General features: G+C 33.5%; 3 protein-coding genes across 3 annotated transcripts; 1 reads left to right on the top strand and 2 right to left on the bottom strand.

Moving 5' to 3' along the window:
• Window positions 1-33: 33 nt before the first annotated feature.
• LOC106129212 (small ribosomal subunit protein uS5m) lies at window positions 34-4,919 on the bottom strand. The gene is made up of 7 exons (XM_013327708.2): window positions 4,652-4,919; window positions 4,360-4,579; window positions 3,715-3,848; window positions 3,401-3,495; window positions 3,084-3,219; window positions 2,650-2,849; window positions 34-2,224 (listed from the first exon to the last, which is right to left on the bottom strand). Exons 1-7 carry the CDS (start codon window positions 4,794-4,796, stop codon window positions 1,871-1,873), a joined length of 1,284 nt encoding a protein of 427 aa, XP_013183162.2. The 5' UTR covers window positions 4,797-4,919; the 3' UTR covers window positions 34-1,870.
• Window positions 4,920-5,021: 102 nt separating this feature from the next.
• On the top strand, window positions 5,022-14,703 carry LOC106129611 (zinc finger protein-like 1 homolog). The gene is made up of 6 exons (XM_013328216.2): window positions 5,022-5,298; window positions 5,381-5,492; window positions 5,567-5,760; window positions 10,209-10,443; window positions 10,773-10,896; window positions 12,362-14,703. Exons 1-6 carry the CDS (start codon window positions 5,197-5,199, stop codon window positions 12,543-12,545), a joined length of 951 nt encoding a protein of 316 aa, XP_013183670.2. The 5' UTR covers window positions 5,022-5,196; the 3' UTR covers window positions 12,546-14,703.
• On the bottom strand, window positions 12,697-15,263 carry LOC106129600 (tubulin--tyrosine ligase-like protein 12). The gene has a single exon (XM_013328204.2). The coding sequence runs from the start codon at window positions 15,147-15,149 to the stop codon at window positions 13,308-13,310; it is 1,842 nt and encodes a 613-aa protein (XP_013183658.2). The 5' UTR covers window positions 15,150-15,263; the 3' UTR covers window positions 12,697-13,307.
• Window positions 15,264-15,385: the final 122 nt, after the last annotated feature.

The raw sequence follows: 15,385 nt of genomic DNA, 5'->3' as shown, positions 1-15,385 counted from the left end.
TTTTGACCCGATTATTATCTTTTTAAAGCAAAATCTATCGCCTTATCTCTTACCATTTTCAATCACCTTTTGAAAGTGTTCTGTAGAACCTGCAAAAGTCAATTGTAATTGCAAAAGTAAATTGTATTCAAATAATAATATTATTTATAAAGCCTGCCTCGTAATCAACGAATTTTAAATATTTTATTTGTTATTTTTTATTACATTATCCTTGAATGAATAGTAGCTAGGCAACAATGACGTGCAACATATCGTGAATTTGGGGGCACTCAGAGAATGAGCAGCTAAGTATATTATATTACATCACTCTTATGGTAATGTGTGATATTATATGTGAGTTACAAACGTAAGGAAGGTTTAAAAAAAAACAAATTAAGTTTTAAATTAAACAAAAGATCTTTATACAAAATTGTATTGTTAACGAGAAATAAAAAAGAGAGTGTGAAAAAATGATAAAATTTTTAAAGTAGGTCTCATTCCTAATAGCTTAAGATTTTTTAGGATATTGATCAGCATTTAATTTTTGTGTAACGTTTGTAACTCGACGATGATAGTGATACTATATTAAAATATTATGTTTTGCTATAAATTGTATTCAATAGTAAGATTTACATTACGTCCCTGTCGTTAGCCAGTATTTTTACATACCAATATTGTTACACACGACACGAACGTTCATTTATCAACGTTCATGAGCAACCCCGCCATTTTCTTTTTTCCCTCTTTTTATCCCTGAAGTGAGCCGAATAGATAATGAGAAGTTAAGACACATGCCCTGTAAACATTTGTTAATTAACCCCCTGGCGAGGCACTTATACAATTTTGCGATATGGATTTCCAATCTTGATGATGGTAATGTTAACTTTTTTTTCTTGTATAAATACCGTTATATCAAATTGCACTAGTGTTTATGCAATCGCAATTATTTCATTATTCTAGAATATTGTTTATTCGGTTGTAGGAAATATACTCCATATACCCATGGAGCCTTTGTTGGTACTCCCTGAATTTTTAAAGCAAAATTATTTACTTAAAATACTTATGCCTTCGACAGTGACGTAACTGGAGTAGGTAGTATTTTCGTTTGTTAAAGAGACTGTGGTGCTTCTTTGAAAAAACAGTCTAGCATTTTAGAGCATTTAGTGGCTTGTTTAGACTGTAATATTGATGTAAATATTTTTAATGTTGGATTGACTATTGGGTGCCATGACAAGAAAGTAAAATTATAAAAAAGACGCCTATTTTATTATACCAAATATAATTACCGGTAAACGGCAGTAATTCAATTTATTTTTTGTGTTGTCTATTACTCATTGTATTATGATTATTTTGTGTGATCCTTAAATCTTTTTTTATTAGATTAGGTAGAATTTATTCCAATTAATTTGGTTAAAGCTGGAGATGCTAAGATCATTAATTACATTTTTGATATTTTGAAATCAATAAAAAATCATTTATAAATCCAAATTTGTTTTCTTTTTGCCTAACACGTTTTAATGATTTTTTTAAGTTATGATCTTTTTTGAGAAAGAAGTGTTTCAATTTGTTTGCTCATGGTTCGCCGCGAATTTAGACCTCGCAAACACTTTTTTTACAAAATATGAATATCACAAAAACGACTGAACCTATTTGGTTGCCCAACCAACTTGAAAAATATAAACAGATCCTACATACCTTTCAAATTTCATCTTAGTTATCGCGTTACAAGCATACATACATACGAAAATGTATTTCCACCCCAAGTAGATTTGTTGACAACAGTACTGCCTTATCTACTTGTGTACCTACTCATCATATTTAGTAACAAAACAAAGTAATTTAACTACATAGATTTATTATTAAAACTTATCTATAAAACTATCAGTACAAACTATGCTTCTTTCTGCGGCTCTTCCGGGTACTTATCCGTCAAGAAACTCTTCACCTCCCCATACTCCACTTTGAGGTTGAGACGAATCTTTTCATGATTCCTATATTTTTCATACTTCTTTAGGTAGATTTTATAATGAGGCATCGTCTCATAGAACCGGGGGAATTTCTTTCTTCTCAATATGACTCGGTCATTCATCACATATTGTGTGAAATCTAATGTCTCATCTTTGGGTATTTCATCTTTAGTGCGGACTACGCTAGGGCTGGCGACCACTTTGGGAAAATATGAATTTTCTGCTCTGTACTCTACAAGATGCAGTTTTTTCTCTTCAGCTAGTTGTTGGTGGTTTCTCTACAAAAAGAAATTATTTACATTATCATGAAGAAAATCTTGCATATACAAGCAAGAAATCTAATAAAAACTGAACTTTCTTATCTCATAATAGCCTATTGATATAAGGAAATTCACAAAAATCCAATAGAAGACACACAAATAAAAGAGAAAATATTTGTTGTTTGTAACTTATAAACTCAAAACCAACTGAACCGATTTTGATGAAATGTGTTACACAAATAGAATAGACCTTTAGGAAAAACATTAGGCTACTTTTTTCTGTAAATACGGTAGCGAAGCCCCACGACAAAACTAGTGTGAGATATTTTTGCATCCTATGGAACAAAACTTGTTATCTCTAGTTTTGAATTAGGTTAAATGTTTCCTTAACCTGGTTGTTTATGACACTATCACACAATCAGTATTTGTAGTAGTTTCCTTACCTGCTGTAGTAAGCCAATAAAAAAAGCCTTGACAATATGCTGCAGGTTTCTAGAACCTTCAACTTTCGCCCAAATGTCTTTGATGCCGATAGCTTTGCAGATCTCCCTGATGGCTCGGTGGCAGACTAAGCCATAGCCCTCATTCTTCTTCTTCACAAATATTTTGGTCTTTCCAAATGCCGTGAAGAAGTCATGGAAGACTGCAAAAATAAATGGCGTTTTAAAATATCCTTATCTTAATATTATAACTAGAGGGTAATACTATAATTTGAATTTATGACAATGTATCGAACTAATTGGTTTAAAGCGTATCATCTTAAATTTAGAGTTCATGACGAGATTTACTATTAATGAAAATAAAAGCATGCCCAATAAAATCTTACCAAAAAAGACAGTATTGCAATAAAGAGTAGTTAGTACAAATAAATACTTACTGGTGTGATTATTGTATATTTCAAAATGCATCAACTTCTGTCCAGCCCTATTCTTTGCTTTCCTCAAAGCAGCTGGTGCTTCCTTAGCTGTCCCTAATCCAAAGCCAGCGAGCCCTTGCCCATTACCAGTTACCACCTGAAATATACAAGTCATCATGTGAATGCCAGTGTTGTTATATTTAATTCAAATTTTTCTTGTAATAAATATAAATTAAATTTTGAGTCACTCTATCAAAATGTGTTTGCAGTGTCGCGTCTGGTCTAGGTATGAACTAATCATAAGCATAATTATATCTGTACAAACCAAAAACATTTACCATAGCCTGAAAATTCCTTGTTCTTCCTAAACTTCCTTTCATGAGCAATAAAGATCGGAGTTGTAGCACTTTGGTATCAAAACCAACAAATTCATCTGGAATCAGTATAATTAGTTTTGAAAACTTTGTCTTAATAAAATTATATGTAAATAAATTCTTTCCCAACTAACTCACAAATTAAACTTTGTTTTAATAATTTAGAGAAATTATTTTAAACTGTACAGTTTACCTACAGTACTGTACCTACAATACAAAACAATAGACAAGATTTCTTTCACAATAAAAGCTATTATAATATCTTCTCATAAATTTACCTTCACCAACTGGATCTGGGGCACCAATGCTCCGACCTGGCATGCGGCTTCCTGACCAGCCTCTCTCGATAGGGCTCAACTTCAAACGCCGAAACTTAGTCATTGAATCTCTCAATTTTATTAATTTCTCCATTCTGAAATATCAAGAAGTATGAACTTTCCACCTGGCTTTAGTCCCAGTTGAATTCTCATCACACTGGAAGGGACCTCGGGCTTTGACCATGGATAGTGGATTGGGTGAGCCAGTTTTTACATGAATTCTCATCTTACCTCTGTGACCTTGGCAGGAAAACCTTATCCATATTGGATCGATCATGTTTACACATCCAGTTGCCTGAATGTGTAGGTTCCATTGTTACATGGCCGAGGTGGGATTTAAACCTGTGCCTTTATGCACTACATGTACCAGGCACCTTACCAATTCAACCACCGACACTCAAGATATATATAATCTTCAGCATAATACTGTATTCATACTACTACTATGAGGGAAGTGTTGGTGACAATGAGTCACCATAACTGCTCTGCCAGAAGCAAAACAACAAAGAAGAAGTGTAGAGAAAAATACTTAACAATGTAACAAACATATTTAACCCAAAAAAATCATAACTTACTACAAATTCTTTTTAAATAAAATTTTCAAACCTTTCTGGGTCATCAGGCAGTCTTTGCTGCTTAAGTAATTCCCTGCCTCTTATGACGGGCGCCGACAGACCGGGCCAGAGCATATTGACTTTCCCCACTCCGATCACTTGCCCGCGATTTAAGTCACGGATTCTGATCCTCCCAGCACCCTTACCACGACCTTTCTTTGCACCAGCATTACTGACCGAGGTTACAGACTTCCATAACTTTTCAGCGGGCACTGGAATAAATTTAAAGTAATAAGACACTGTGGAAATAATTTATTTGATTGAAGAAAAACTGAAGAACTTACGTTTATTGAAGAAATTCACACAGGTTACGGTAGTTGTGCTGAAGCCTTTTAGGTTAAACGTAATGTTATTCTGAACAGAGTGCCTTAACAAACCATTTACTGGTTTCACTATGAGGTGTTTTAAAGAAAGTAATTTTAATGCCATTATATGTAGTAAAGTCAGAATTCAAAATTCTGTCTTTTTTATTTCATTATTTTTGTTTCTAATTTTTCTTCAATGGAATGGAATGAAATGGAAAATTAGAATTTTTGACAGCTGCTTTGCTGCAGATGTTGACAGTTGACAGTGACATAGGTAGGTCCTGCAATCTGTAATTAATCCATGAGAAGCAATGAATACAAGTTTCTTTTGCTCAAACGGGCACGACACACATCGTCAAACGTCAATTTACGTGGCTGACATCTGATATTGTTGTCTCGGTCTATGTATCTTGAGTTTTGTTTGCTTTTCTCCAATTTCTATCAAAGTTCTCTGATAATAAATCATTCTATCGATGTTTTTAATATAACTGTTCATGTTAATAAGCTGGTAAAGGGAAGACAGCATGGGTTTATGCAAGTGTCCAAAAAGAAGAGTGACAAATCAGTTTTGTTTTGAACATGGGGTGAATGTTTGTGAATATTGTATGGTGACGAACCACCCCAAGGTATGGTTTATTTTCTTTTCTTCAGAACTCAGTTTATCAGAACAATAAAAACGATAACTTAATCTTTATGTGCTTTTTTCAGTGCATCGTACAATCGTACTTGCAATGGTTGCGAGACAGCGATTATAATCCCATATGTGAAATTTGCACAAAAAATTTAAGTGAAGGCGAATGTATACGATTAACTTGTTATCGTGAGTATAAAAAGTTAATGTTTATGTTAGGTCAATTGTTTATTCATTTAATAAATTTTCATTTGGTGTTTTAGATGTGTTTCACTGGGCTTGTGCGGAGTCTCGGTACCGCTCCCTGCCGCAAACGACCGCTCCAGCTGGCTACCAGTGCCCATCGTGTGCCACTCCTGTGTTTCCTCCACAAAACCTAGTCTCTCCTGTGGCTGATGTTCTGAGAGAGAAACTGGCGGGAGTCAATTGGGCCCGTGCTGGACTTGGTTTACCCTTGGTTAGTATATTTTAACAACTTGTGTATTTCTTTCATCTCCACTTCTATACTTGCACTTTTGAAGCAGTAAATGAGCTACAGTTATAATAACTTTCGATAAACAAACATAATGGTAAGTAACAACAAATTTGAGTATCTAGGAATATAGATAATTCACTATTTGATTTTGTATTAGTTTTAAATAATGGTCAATTTTTTTTAATGATTATTAGATATCTCAGTGTAATTACTTTCATAACATTTGTGTATCATTATAACAAGTCTGAATAATTCTCAAAAATAGTAAATTAAACCATTAACCAAAACAAAAATAAAGCAACTAGGGTGATTGCGCTGGTTTTCGTCCAATTAGCGGAGTTGCTAGCTTTCAGACGTAAAAATAATATGATAAAGTATCCTAATTAAAATAGCTCATATTTGTTTAAATACCTCATATAGTCTATTTTTGATAAAAATAAAGAAACTTTTAATTATAACTACATTGTTTTTTATATAAATAATTAAATGTTAAATGGCAGATTTCACTAGTTTTCGTCCAAAAAATTTGGTTTTCGCCCTGGTGTGATCTAGTTTCCGTCCAGTATGTAAAAAAGAGTAAAAGTGCAATGTTAAATAAAAACTGTCTTTATAATCTTTTATTTAATCAACAAAAATATTTATTCTTCAGCAGTAGATTTCCTGCTTTTTTTATTTCCCCGAATCCATCTATAACAATTAATTTCATAGTTTAGTACCTACTAGAAAAACCTGTACGAATTAACCGATTCATTGCGATGCCTAATTTTGCAAACTTTTACTAATGGCGTTCAACAAAAACTATGTGACACGGCTGCCGGGTCAAGCGCCATACGATTACATGACACGCCTCCTGTGTCTTCAGCCATGTGGAAAAGAATACAGTATTTCAACCAGTTTTTACATGTTTTAGGCTTACATACTTTTAGTTGACATTCGAAATCTAACGCGAACATACAGAAACGTTGTTTCAAGTGATTATAAGTGGCATAACAAGTGTATTTTTGAAAATGGAAGGTAAGTGACATTTCTAATGAAGGTGTGCAAAACCTTTTGAACTTATTTTTAAGTCCTAATGGTTTGAATAGTTTTATAGGAATGTGGGCTTGACTAAATGAGGTTTTAAGTTAGTTCTGTAATTATTGTTTTGGTTTTGCTCACAAGAAATTTCAACTTATTTACACTACGTAATGATAAACTGTCAAGTTTGATTTAGTACTTAATAGGTATATATTTATTAAAAATACTAGCTTTTTTCCCGCAATTCGCCCGCGTTCAAATTTATACATTGTCTAAGCTTAAGTTGATTGTACTATTCCCGTTCAGAATTTCATCCAAATCAGTTCAGCCGTTTCAGCGTGATTGAGAACAAACATCCAAATTCACAAAATTACAAGCATGATAACTTCCGCATTTATAATACTACTAGTATGGTTGTCATATGATACATTAAGTCATTAAGACGACTAGTGCAGCGAAACTAGCGCCACTCGTCTATAAATTCCGTATCATATTTTAAAAATCTAATCCCATAGTGTCATAGTAAATAACACATAGTATTTTTCGCAGTTTCATATTTTTTCCTTTCAAAACATAGATAGGTACTCTTTTGAACAAAGTTTACTCTGTTCAAAAGAGTACCTACCTTATAGTGTGCTCTTATAGGAGTTCAAAAGAGTACCAATAAGAGTAACTTACCCAATAAGTACCTAATACGGTATCTACTAGAATACAATTTCTTTATTAATATACTATTTTTAACTATACACTACAGATTAGGCATGAAAAAATTACTTACATGAAGTTTACGGCAAGCAGAGATTTATGTACACAGGCTGAGTCGTCACATTGGCAGATCACGGAGTCCAGTTATACAAGCAGCAGTCGTTTTTTTACGAAGATCAGAGCACAGTAACACAGTCCTCACAACACAAATGTCGAAAGCCCAGATATACGATCTCAATGTCATCGATACGCACGCAGATCTGATCACCAAGGATAGCAAAACAGAACTAATTCACAAAAGATGAGAAAACATTCACCTTCGAATTTTTTAGGACCTTTTTCTTATCTGTCCACGCAAAAATGGACCATATTGTACAAAACGTACTGGTCATTTTACATTGTTGGTACTTCGTAGGGACATGCAATTTGTTATCTCTCCGGCAGGGATCCTCCATTGTTTAGGACATGAAGTGTCGTGTGCAATAAGACTCATATTAGCCATATTGAACCGCACGTGGTATTTTTCCATAACTAATAGGCTACATGACAGGAGTAGAGTTTTGGAAATAATGTTTCATAATACATAAATTTTTACCTAACCGAAACTAATAATCACACTTTTAATTTTGTAACTACTAGCTGCTCGCCCCGGCTTCGCCCGAGGTACATACATTTTCTCGCCGTAAAAACCATCCTTGAGCTACGAAGAATATTAAAAAAAAAGAATTGGCCTAATTGGTCCAGGCGTTCTTGAGTTATGCGCTTACCACAGTGCTTACCAACACATTTAGCGATTCATTTTTATATTAAAGATTATTTGAAGTTAGTTGGGCAAGTCCATTTTAAAACTATAGAAAAAGCAAAAAATTGTATTATCATAAGGTAACTTATTAAAATCAAAGCAACTTTTATTAAGAGGCCTATACCATAAACACAATATTTTACATAGTTATCATATAAAGTTCACGCACGTGTCCTACGAAATACATATTATTTAGAAGTGACGTCACACCTAGGTAGCCTTCTCTATGGAACGTTTTGGACTCGCCAAAAAAGTGTGACTTTATGTCAAAGAGTTCTTCAGTAATCATGGTATTTCTTTTACTAGTGGGCTTATTTTTAGAGGTGTTTCCATATTTAAACAAAACAAAATTGAGTCATGTAGCCTAGGTATTATTAAATTGCAATTTTAAGCATCTGAAAAGGTTGGTTACACCTGCTTTTAATAAAATCATACAATTACCAGAAACGAAGGCTACGACCTTGATTTAGATGAAAAATAGCGACAATTTTGTTCTGGGTAGATCTCCCTAAAACCTAATTTGAAGGAGTTATCATCGATTTAAAAATGACACGGCTCCCGCGCCCTACGCCACACGTAAAAGAAAGTAATGGCACGGCAGGCGTGCCATCCGCAATGAATCGGTTAACAAGAAAATGTGTTAGAAGTAGATTCCACACTATTATGGACGAAAACTAATACAAAAAAAATTGCTGTTTAGTTTTCGTCCATGCCATTTAAACATTTTTTTAAACAAGCAATACTGAGAAATTATTGGACGTTAACTAAATATCTTGTCAAATAGCCAATAAAGTTCATATCTAAAGAAAACACATATTTTTTTATAGGTCTGAAAAAGTAAAATGAACATTCCAAATATTTAGCTTGCTGTTTTAGTTTCCGTCCACGTGGACGGATACCAAATAATTGGTAAAATAGGCATGTCAGTATTCGTCCGCAAACTTTTACTAAGATTACTACAAAAACATTGTAAAATAACCTGAACATAATGTTAGTTATACTCTTAAATATCCTTACATGCCAAAATATTACCCAATCTATGTGAAATAGTCATAAAACCCACCACGGAGTGTTCCTGCACCAGCTATTTTTTTTGTATCGGCAATGACGTCTACGCAACACGAACACATGCCGACCACTGAGTTTAATTTTTTCGAAGTTTTCACTTGACAAATTGGATTTTGTGGTTGTTAGAACTGTTGCTTAAGTATGAAGGATCGTGACAAGTTGCAACATGCGTGCATAGGTGTGTTTATATTCTTTTTATATGCGTTTAAAAGTGAAATGGACGAAAAGTAGAACTGGACGCCAAACCAGCGCAATTACCCTATTTGTTTTGGTTCACAGCATTTTATTTGTTAAATAGAATCACCAACAACGGGATAGGTATATGAAACATTTATAAATTACATTCTAATATAATTGCCTATTAAGAATTGAACACATTTGTCATGTAGAAAACTTATATTCTTTAATGAACTCAAAGGTTTTATGAAATATGAGCAAACAGAAGGATTGAAGGTGTTGTGAAGAAAACTGCAGAACAAGATATGTAGATTGCACTGTATTATTGCAACATTTTTAAGTGTATATTACACTTTCACAATATGCACTGATGAACTATTTAAATTAAAAGGACTTTAAATAACTATGATCAATATTTTAGAATAAATAATTAACTTTAATTGGGTTTGGTGCTAATCATACATTTTTTGTTCCCTTCTTTTTAATTTCATTTGTTTTCCAGCCAGTACCTACTAACTAACCAATGAGGTTGTGTCTCATTTAAACTGCCAGTTTGACCATATAATATATATTGAATAAAATTGTAATTAAAAAAATACATTTTATAGACATTTTTTTCTCTGCCATTTTGTTGACATTGTTTATACGGAAAACCTTTTAGTTATCAGAGGACCAAGATCTGAAAGGGGCTGCTGGAAGGCGAAGTACCTCGCCCATAGATAACAATCAATTCTTCTCGAGCTCAGTGGACAGCCAACGAGGGACCCCTGTGGGTGCCAGCGATGATGAGTCTAGCAGCAGAGCACCAAATGGCACAGCACATTCCATTGTTCAAATATCTGATGAACACAAAATGTATGAAGGTTCATCTATCAAAAGAAGTGACAGTTTACAAGGTTTGTTCTAAAAGAAGAAAATGCTATTTTATTTTTTTTTTAAATAGATTTAAATTATGGACAAAGATCAAATTATACTATACTAGCTTTTGTCTGTGGCTGTGATCATCAGAAAAGACACAGGCCTTTGTGACCCTAAATAATTAATTACATTCATACCAAATTTCATTTAAATTTGACTAGCAGTTTAGCCATGAATACATATTAGACACACTTATATAGAATTAATTCAGCACATGTCATCTCAGCACTGTTACAAATCATATTAACTAAAATAGTTAAAGCAGGCACTTGCATAACTTGATCGAAAAATTTAATTTAATTTCTAGGTGGTCAGGCTCCAAGAAAATCATTCAAATCACTGGACCAATCCAAGCCATCAAGCAATTTTGATCATGACGAGAATAAATACAAACAAAAGTCTACATTTGCCTGGATTAGCAGATGGTGGAAGTAAGTACTTTTGAATGAAATGTTTAATTGAAAATTACTTCATACAAAAAAATTGACTTTTTTTCTGTTATATTTTTATTCTATTATTTGCTGTCTGATTTACCTGTTTGCTCAAGATGTTTAATGACCATGTTATAAATAAGCCTTTATTTAGATTCAAACTTCAACTATTTACCTCCTGCCTTTTCTTTCCTTCGTCTTACCAGTAAACTGCCTGTTTAATGTTATCATGATCCCATCACCCAACGTCAGTGTTAAAATTTTATATTTACTACTGCCCATTTTACCCAAAAAAAGCAAGTATTAAATTTAAAAAAACATTACATTAATTAGGACAAATAATAGATTTGGCAGTCAGCTACAGTGAAATATAATTTAAAACAGAAAAAATAGCAGCGAAATAATCAGTTTTAAGGTTTTTTTTTCTTTTCCCTGGCATTGATTATTTCTTTTGGGAACTGACAATATTGTTAGTCGAATAGTTGGCCCTTAAACGGCAGACATAAATTCGAAAATAGGCTTACTTTAATTAAACAATAAGGTTGTAAATAAACTTAATTGAGATAAGAAATTAATGAACATGGTCATAAGAAATATACTTTATGCGGCATTTTTAGAGCTCCTAATAAAGCTAAAACTGATATACTTAAAAAATAATGTTTGCTTATGGTTTTAATTATTTTTTAAGTAGTAGTGAAATGAAAAAGGCATATGGGTCATGGTAATTGTCTTTATTAATCATTTTAAGAAGCTATACAAAAGTACAATTAAAAAAGAAACAATTGTATTATAAGTTATACATATCTTGATCAAATTAAGGACGTCCTGGTAAAGGGTCAGGTCAAAAGTACCCGAAACCGCCGAGCTTGCATGAAGAGAGTTATGAATGTGGATGAAGCGAAGGAAATATGCAGAGATCGTGGCAAGTGGAAAGAGGTAGTCTCTGCCTACCCCTCCGGGAAAGAGGCTTGATTTTATGTATGTATGTATGTTGTATTATAAGGGCAGGTTTTGGTTGCCGGAGTCTGTTCTGTATATGCCTGACTGAATATTCAAAGAGTATGTAAAGAAAGTAGGAGTGTGGGAAAAGAGAGTAGGAGAAGTGAAGAGGCTTATTATAAATGACAACTTCCTGAATTACAAAAACATCTTGCTTGAGCTTGGTGCAGGAAAGTTTCCTATTCTAATTTCTATTCTAATTCTTAATTTGGATTATAGTGAAGTTGATTTTATTAAAGAAAATGCTGCGGTGTAGTTTGATGCCGTTTCTTCTGCACTGACGCTTTGGAAGCGACAGTAAATTTGGGTCAAGTAATTTATTTGACGTCAATCAATGTTGTGAAACCAAAACATATGACAATTATTTAGTGATGTTCAATATTTCCCATTACAATGAATAGTGAAAAAAAAATTAATTTTGCATAAATTTCTCGTAATGTTAATAATTTTTTAATTTATATTTTAGGAATACACTCCCATCATCGCGAGTGAGACGAGCAGGCGGCATCTACAGGCGATACTGGATCTTACTGTTTGTTTTGATTGCTGTCATGGTCATCCTCCTGGTGCTCAGCCATAGGGATGTTACTGAAGAGAACCCGTTTGGATACATACAAGACGACGACCGTATGATACTGCAGAAAAACTAAAAATATTCTATGTTGCATATTTTTAAAATGAAGCAATCTGTTAAGTGATATAAACCAGTTAGGTATAACGTAATTGAATATAATTTTATCATAATTTATTCTTTGAATTCTGTATAATTTCTTTTATCATGTAAAATAAAATAATAATACATAGACACAATGGATATATTCATCATTCATATATAGTGTAGTATATAAAAGTAAAACTAAAATTAAAACAAATTGAAATACTTGTGACCAGAAAAGAAGCAGACTTGATACTTCACTTAACATGAACATTGGTACCACACCCATCCAAGCAAAGCCCATGATCCAAGCAATGACCCAGTCTAGGTGGATACACCAGGGGGCACATATTTTATAGGGAGTGACACACTCAGGGATGGGAGAGGAAGACCGACCAGCCGCAACCAGTCCACCGCAATCGACCGACTATACAGCCTATAGCAAATATAGGAATTGATTCCAATGTGACCTCTATCAGTTTGTAGTTTTAATTCCATAACATCATGTTTTCTAGAAATCAAAGCCTTAATTCCAATACGTTGTGTTTCCTCAGTAACCTGAGCAGAATTTATTACAATGAGACCTCTATCAGTTCGTAGCATTTATACCAATACATATTGATTTCTCAAATTCGAAATCTTGATTCCCATACATGGTGTTTTCTCCTTTTTGCAGCATTGATTCCAATATAACTTCCATCAGTTGACTTGATACTTAACACTTAATGTACACAATAAATAAATTTTCCCAGTGAACTTACAAGATCTTTGTACAAGTGTCCACATCTTTATTAAGGAACATAACAGAAAACACGTCATTATAGAAATCAGGATAGTATTCACATGCACGGCGACAATCCGGCATCCAGTTTACTTCCAACAACTGTGGTAGAATTTTCATTTCACCATCTACTTTCTGCCACTTCAACATAATGTCTGCTGCATATAAAGCTCTAGATTGTGGGCTTTTTCCAATCCCACGTGGTGGTTCGACACAAGTGGCAGCCTTAAACACCTCAGATATCATTCCAAATATAGATTTTTCTACTTCATCCCAATTATAATTGGCATTCTGTAGAGCCCAAGCTTCCTTAAACTGGGCACATAGCATTCTAAATAAAGTATTTTCCGTGTAATTCATAACAGTGAAATGCTGTTCATAATCTTCAAAATTATCCATTGCAAATGGTTTATTTGCAAATCTTAGAAAAAAGTTATTGTAAATGTAAACTTGGGTTGGATTTACTGATGTCAAAAGAATAACATAGCGAATATCAAATTTCACTCGCCCTATATCAGGCCTTTCGAACAAAACTGAATTCTCAATATATTTTTGTGCTATTTTAGGACCACTTTGAGGTAAGCGACACATAAAGTAAAGGTCATCTGTAACATAGGTATCTAAACTTCTGGCTAAATTATATGGTTTGCAAATCCAATGATTATCCAAACCAGCTTTCTTTCTCTGCATGTAATATGCTACAAATTTTGAGAGTTCGGTCTTCATATTGAATGTAGTAGGCAACCAAGCTGGGCTAGTTTCCAATGCACTGAGATTATCATATTTTTTAGAACACCTCCTTGCAACTATTGCTAATAAATCTTTAATAGTTATAACATATTCAAAGGGAAATTGATTAACAAATTTGTTTGGAGTGTTTATACTGAAATCTCTGAATGTTTTGAAATGATCTGTATACCACACTATATCAGCATCATCTTCATTGTGTACAATCTCGAATTCTGGTAATGTAAGATGCTCATTGATAAATCTGTAATTTGAAAACACTTTGAGCTTTTCACCTGCAGTTGTTTCTCTTCTACTTAATATTTCCAAATCTGGTAAATCCTCTACAATATGACCTTCAAGGAAATAATTTGAATCGGGTTCCTCTTGTGAGAAGTCATCATCAAAGTTATTATAATGCTTCCAAGGAATCAGCATGGCTTCTCTTTGCAAAGAATCTGTATAATTGCCTTCCACAAAATTCCTTGTAATTGGTTCACCCTCTTCAATATCCTGTATAGGAAATAGTAGGGTATATGTTATTTGTCTTGGAATATGCATAAATGGAACAGTTCTAAAATTTGGGTTATCTGAATGAATAATACCCGAGCCCAACTCATCTAAAACATACCAAACTGGTACACGGTCTTCTGCTGAAAAATCATTACCACCAAGAGCATAAGTATGTGCATATCTCCAAACATTGTGTGATACTTTTTCAATCTTTTCCTCAGTTGTGTCCCCGGTAACTTTCATCATAGCACACATCCTTTCCAGAAGATTAGGTGTATTCCTTAGGTTGGTTTTCACACTGTTAGCTTGGAAAGTCCAAGCATGGTCTACTAAATATATATGATTGGGATCTGAGCGTTCAATATCCCGGGTAGTCACCACACTCCACAAAGGTTCGTAAGACTTAATTTCAGAGCCTTCATAATCGATTTCTAATAGCTGAAATGTCGTGCCGGAATCAAATATATTTTGTTCAAGTTTCTTACTCAATGTGTGCCAAAAGTGTTCGGGAACGTTTGATAATAATAATTGCGGTAAGTGCATACCTAAAAAATGATTGTATACTGTTATTCCATCCATGTTTAAATTTGTTAAAAGTACCTAATCAATATACAGTAGAGTAGTTTCCTCAAGCTACGGGAATGTAAAAATCAAAATTGTCATCATTGACAGTGACGTGTTAACATTCTTTTTTTACTATTAGACTAGTGCTATCGATTAACACCAAGGTTAATAGGAAGGTTTGAAATTGTTACCAAATTAACACAAAAAGTAACGGTAAACAACGTTATTTCAAAACCTTATATAACGTAAAA

Source organism: Amyelois transitella, chromosome 18 (assembly GCF_032362555.1).
Source record: "Amyelois transitella isolate CPQ chromosome 18, ilAmyTran1.1, whole genome shotgun sequence".
Classification (NCBI taxonomy): Eukaryota; Metazoa; Arthropoda; class Insecta; order Lepidoptera; family Pyralidae; genus Amyelois; species Amyelois transitella.
This window is presented reverse-complemented; position numbering and strand designations above follow the sequence as displayed.

Coding starts and splice junctions, on each gene's coding strand:
- LOC106129212 (XM_013327708.2), bottom strand. CDS start 4,796: ATGGCATTAAAATTACTTTCTTTAAAACACCTCATAGTGAAACCAGTA. Junction 3,496..3,714: donor CCCAGATCCAGTTGGTGAAG/GTAAATTTATGA, acceptor TACTGATTCCAG/ATGAATTTGTTGGTTTTGAT. Junction 2,850..3,083: donor AATATACAATAATCACACCA/GTAAGTATTTAT, acceptor TTATTTTTGCAG/TCTTCCATGACTTCTTCACG.
- LOC106129611 (XM_013328216.2), top strand. CDS start 5,197: ATGGGTTTATGCAAGTGTCCAAAAAGAAGAGTGACAAATCAGTTTTGT. Junction 5,299..5,380: donor TGGTGACGAACCACCCCAAG/GTATGGTTTATT, acceptor TGCTTTTTTCAG/TGCATCGTACAATCGTACTT. Junction 5,761..10,208: donor CTGGACTTGGTTTACCCTTG/GTTAGTATATTT, acceptor AAAACCTTTTAG/TTATCAGAGGACCAAGATCT.
- LOC106129600 (XM_013328204.2), bottom strand. CDS start 15,149: ATGGATGGAATAACAGTATACAATCATTTTTTAGGTATGCACTTACCG.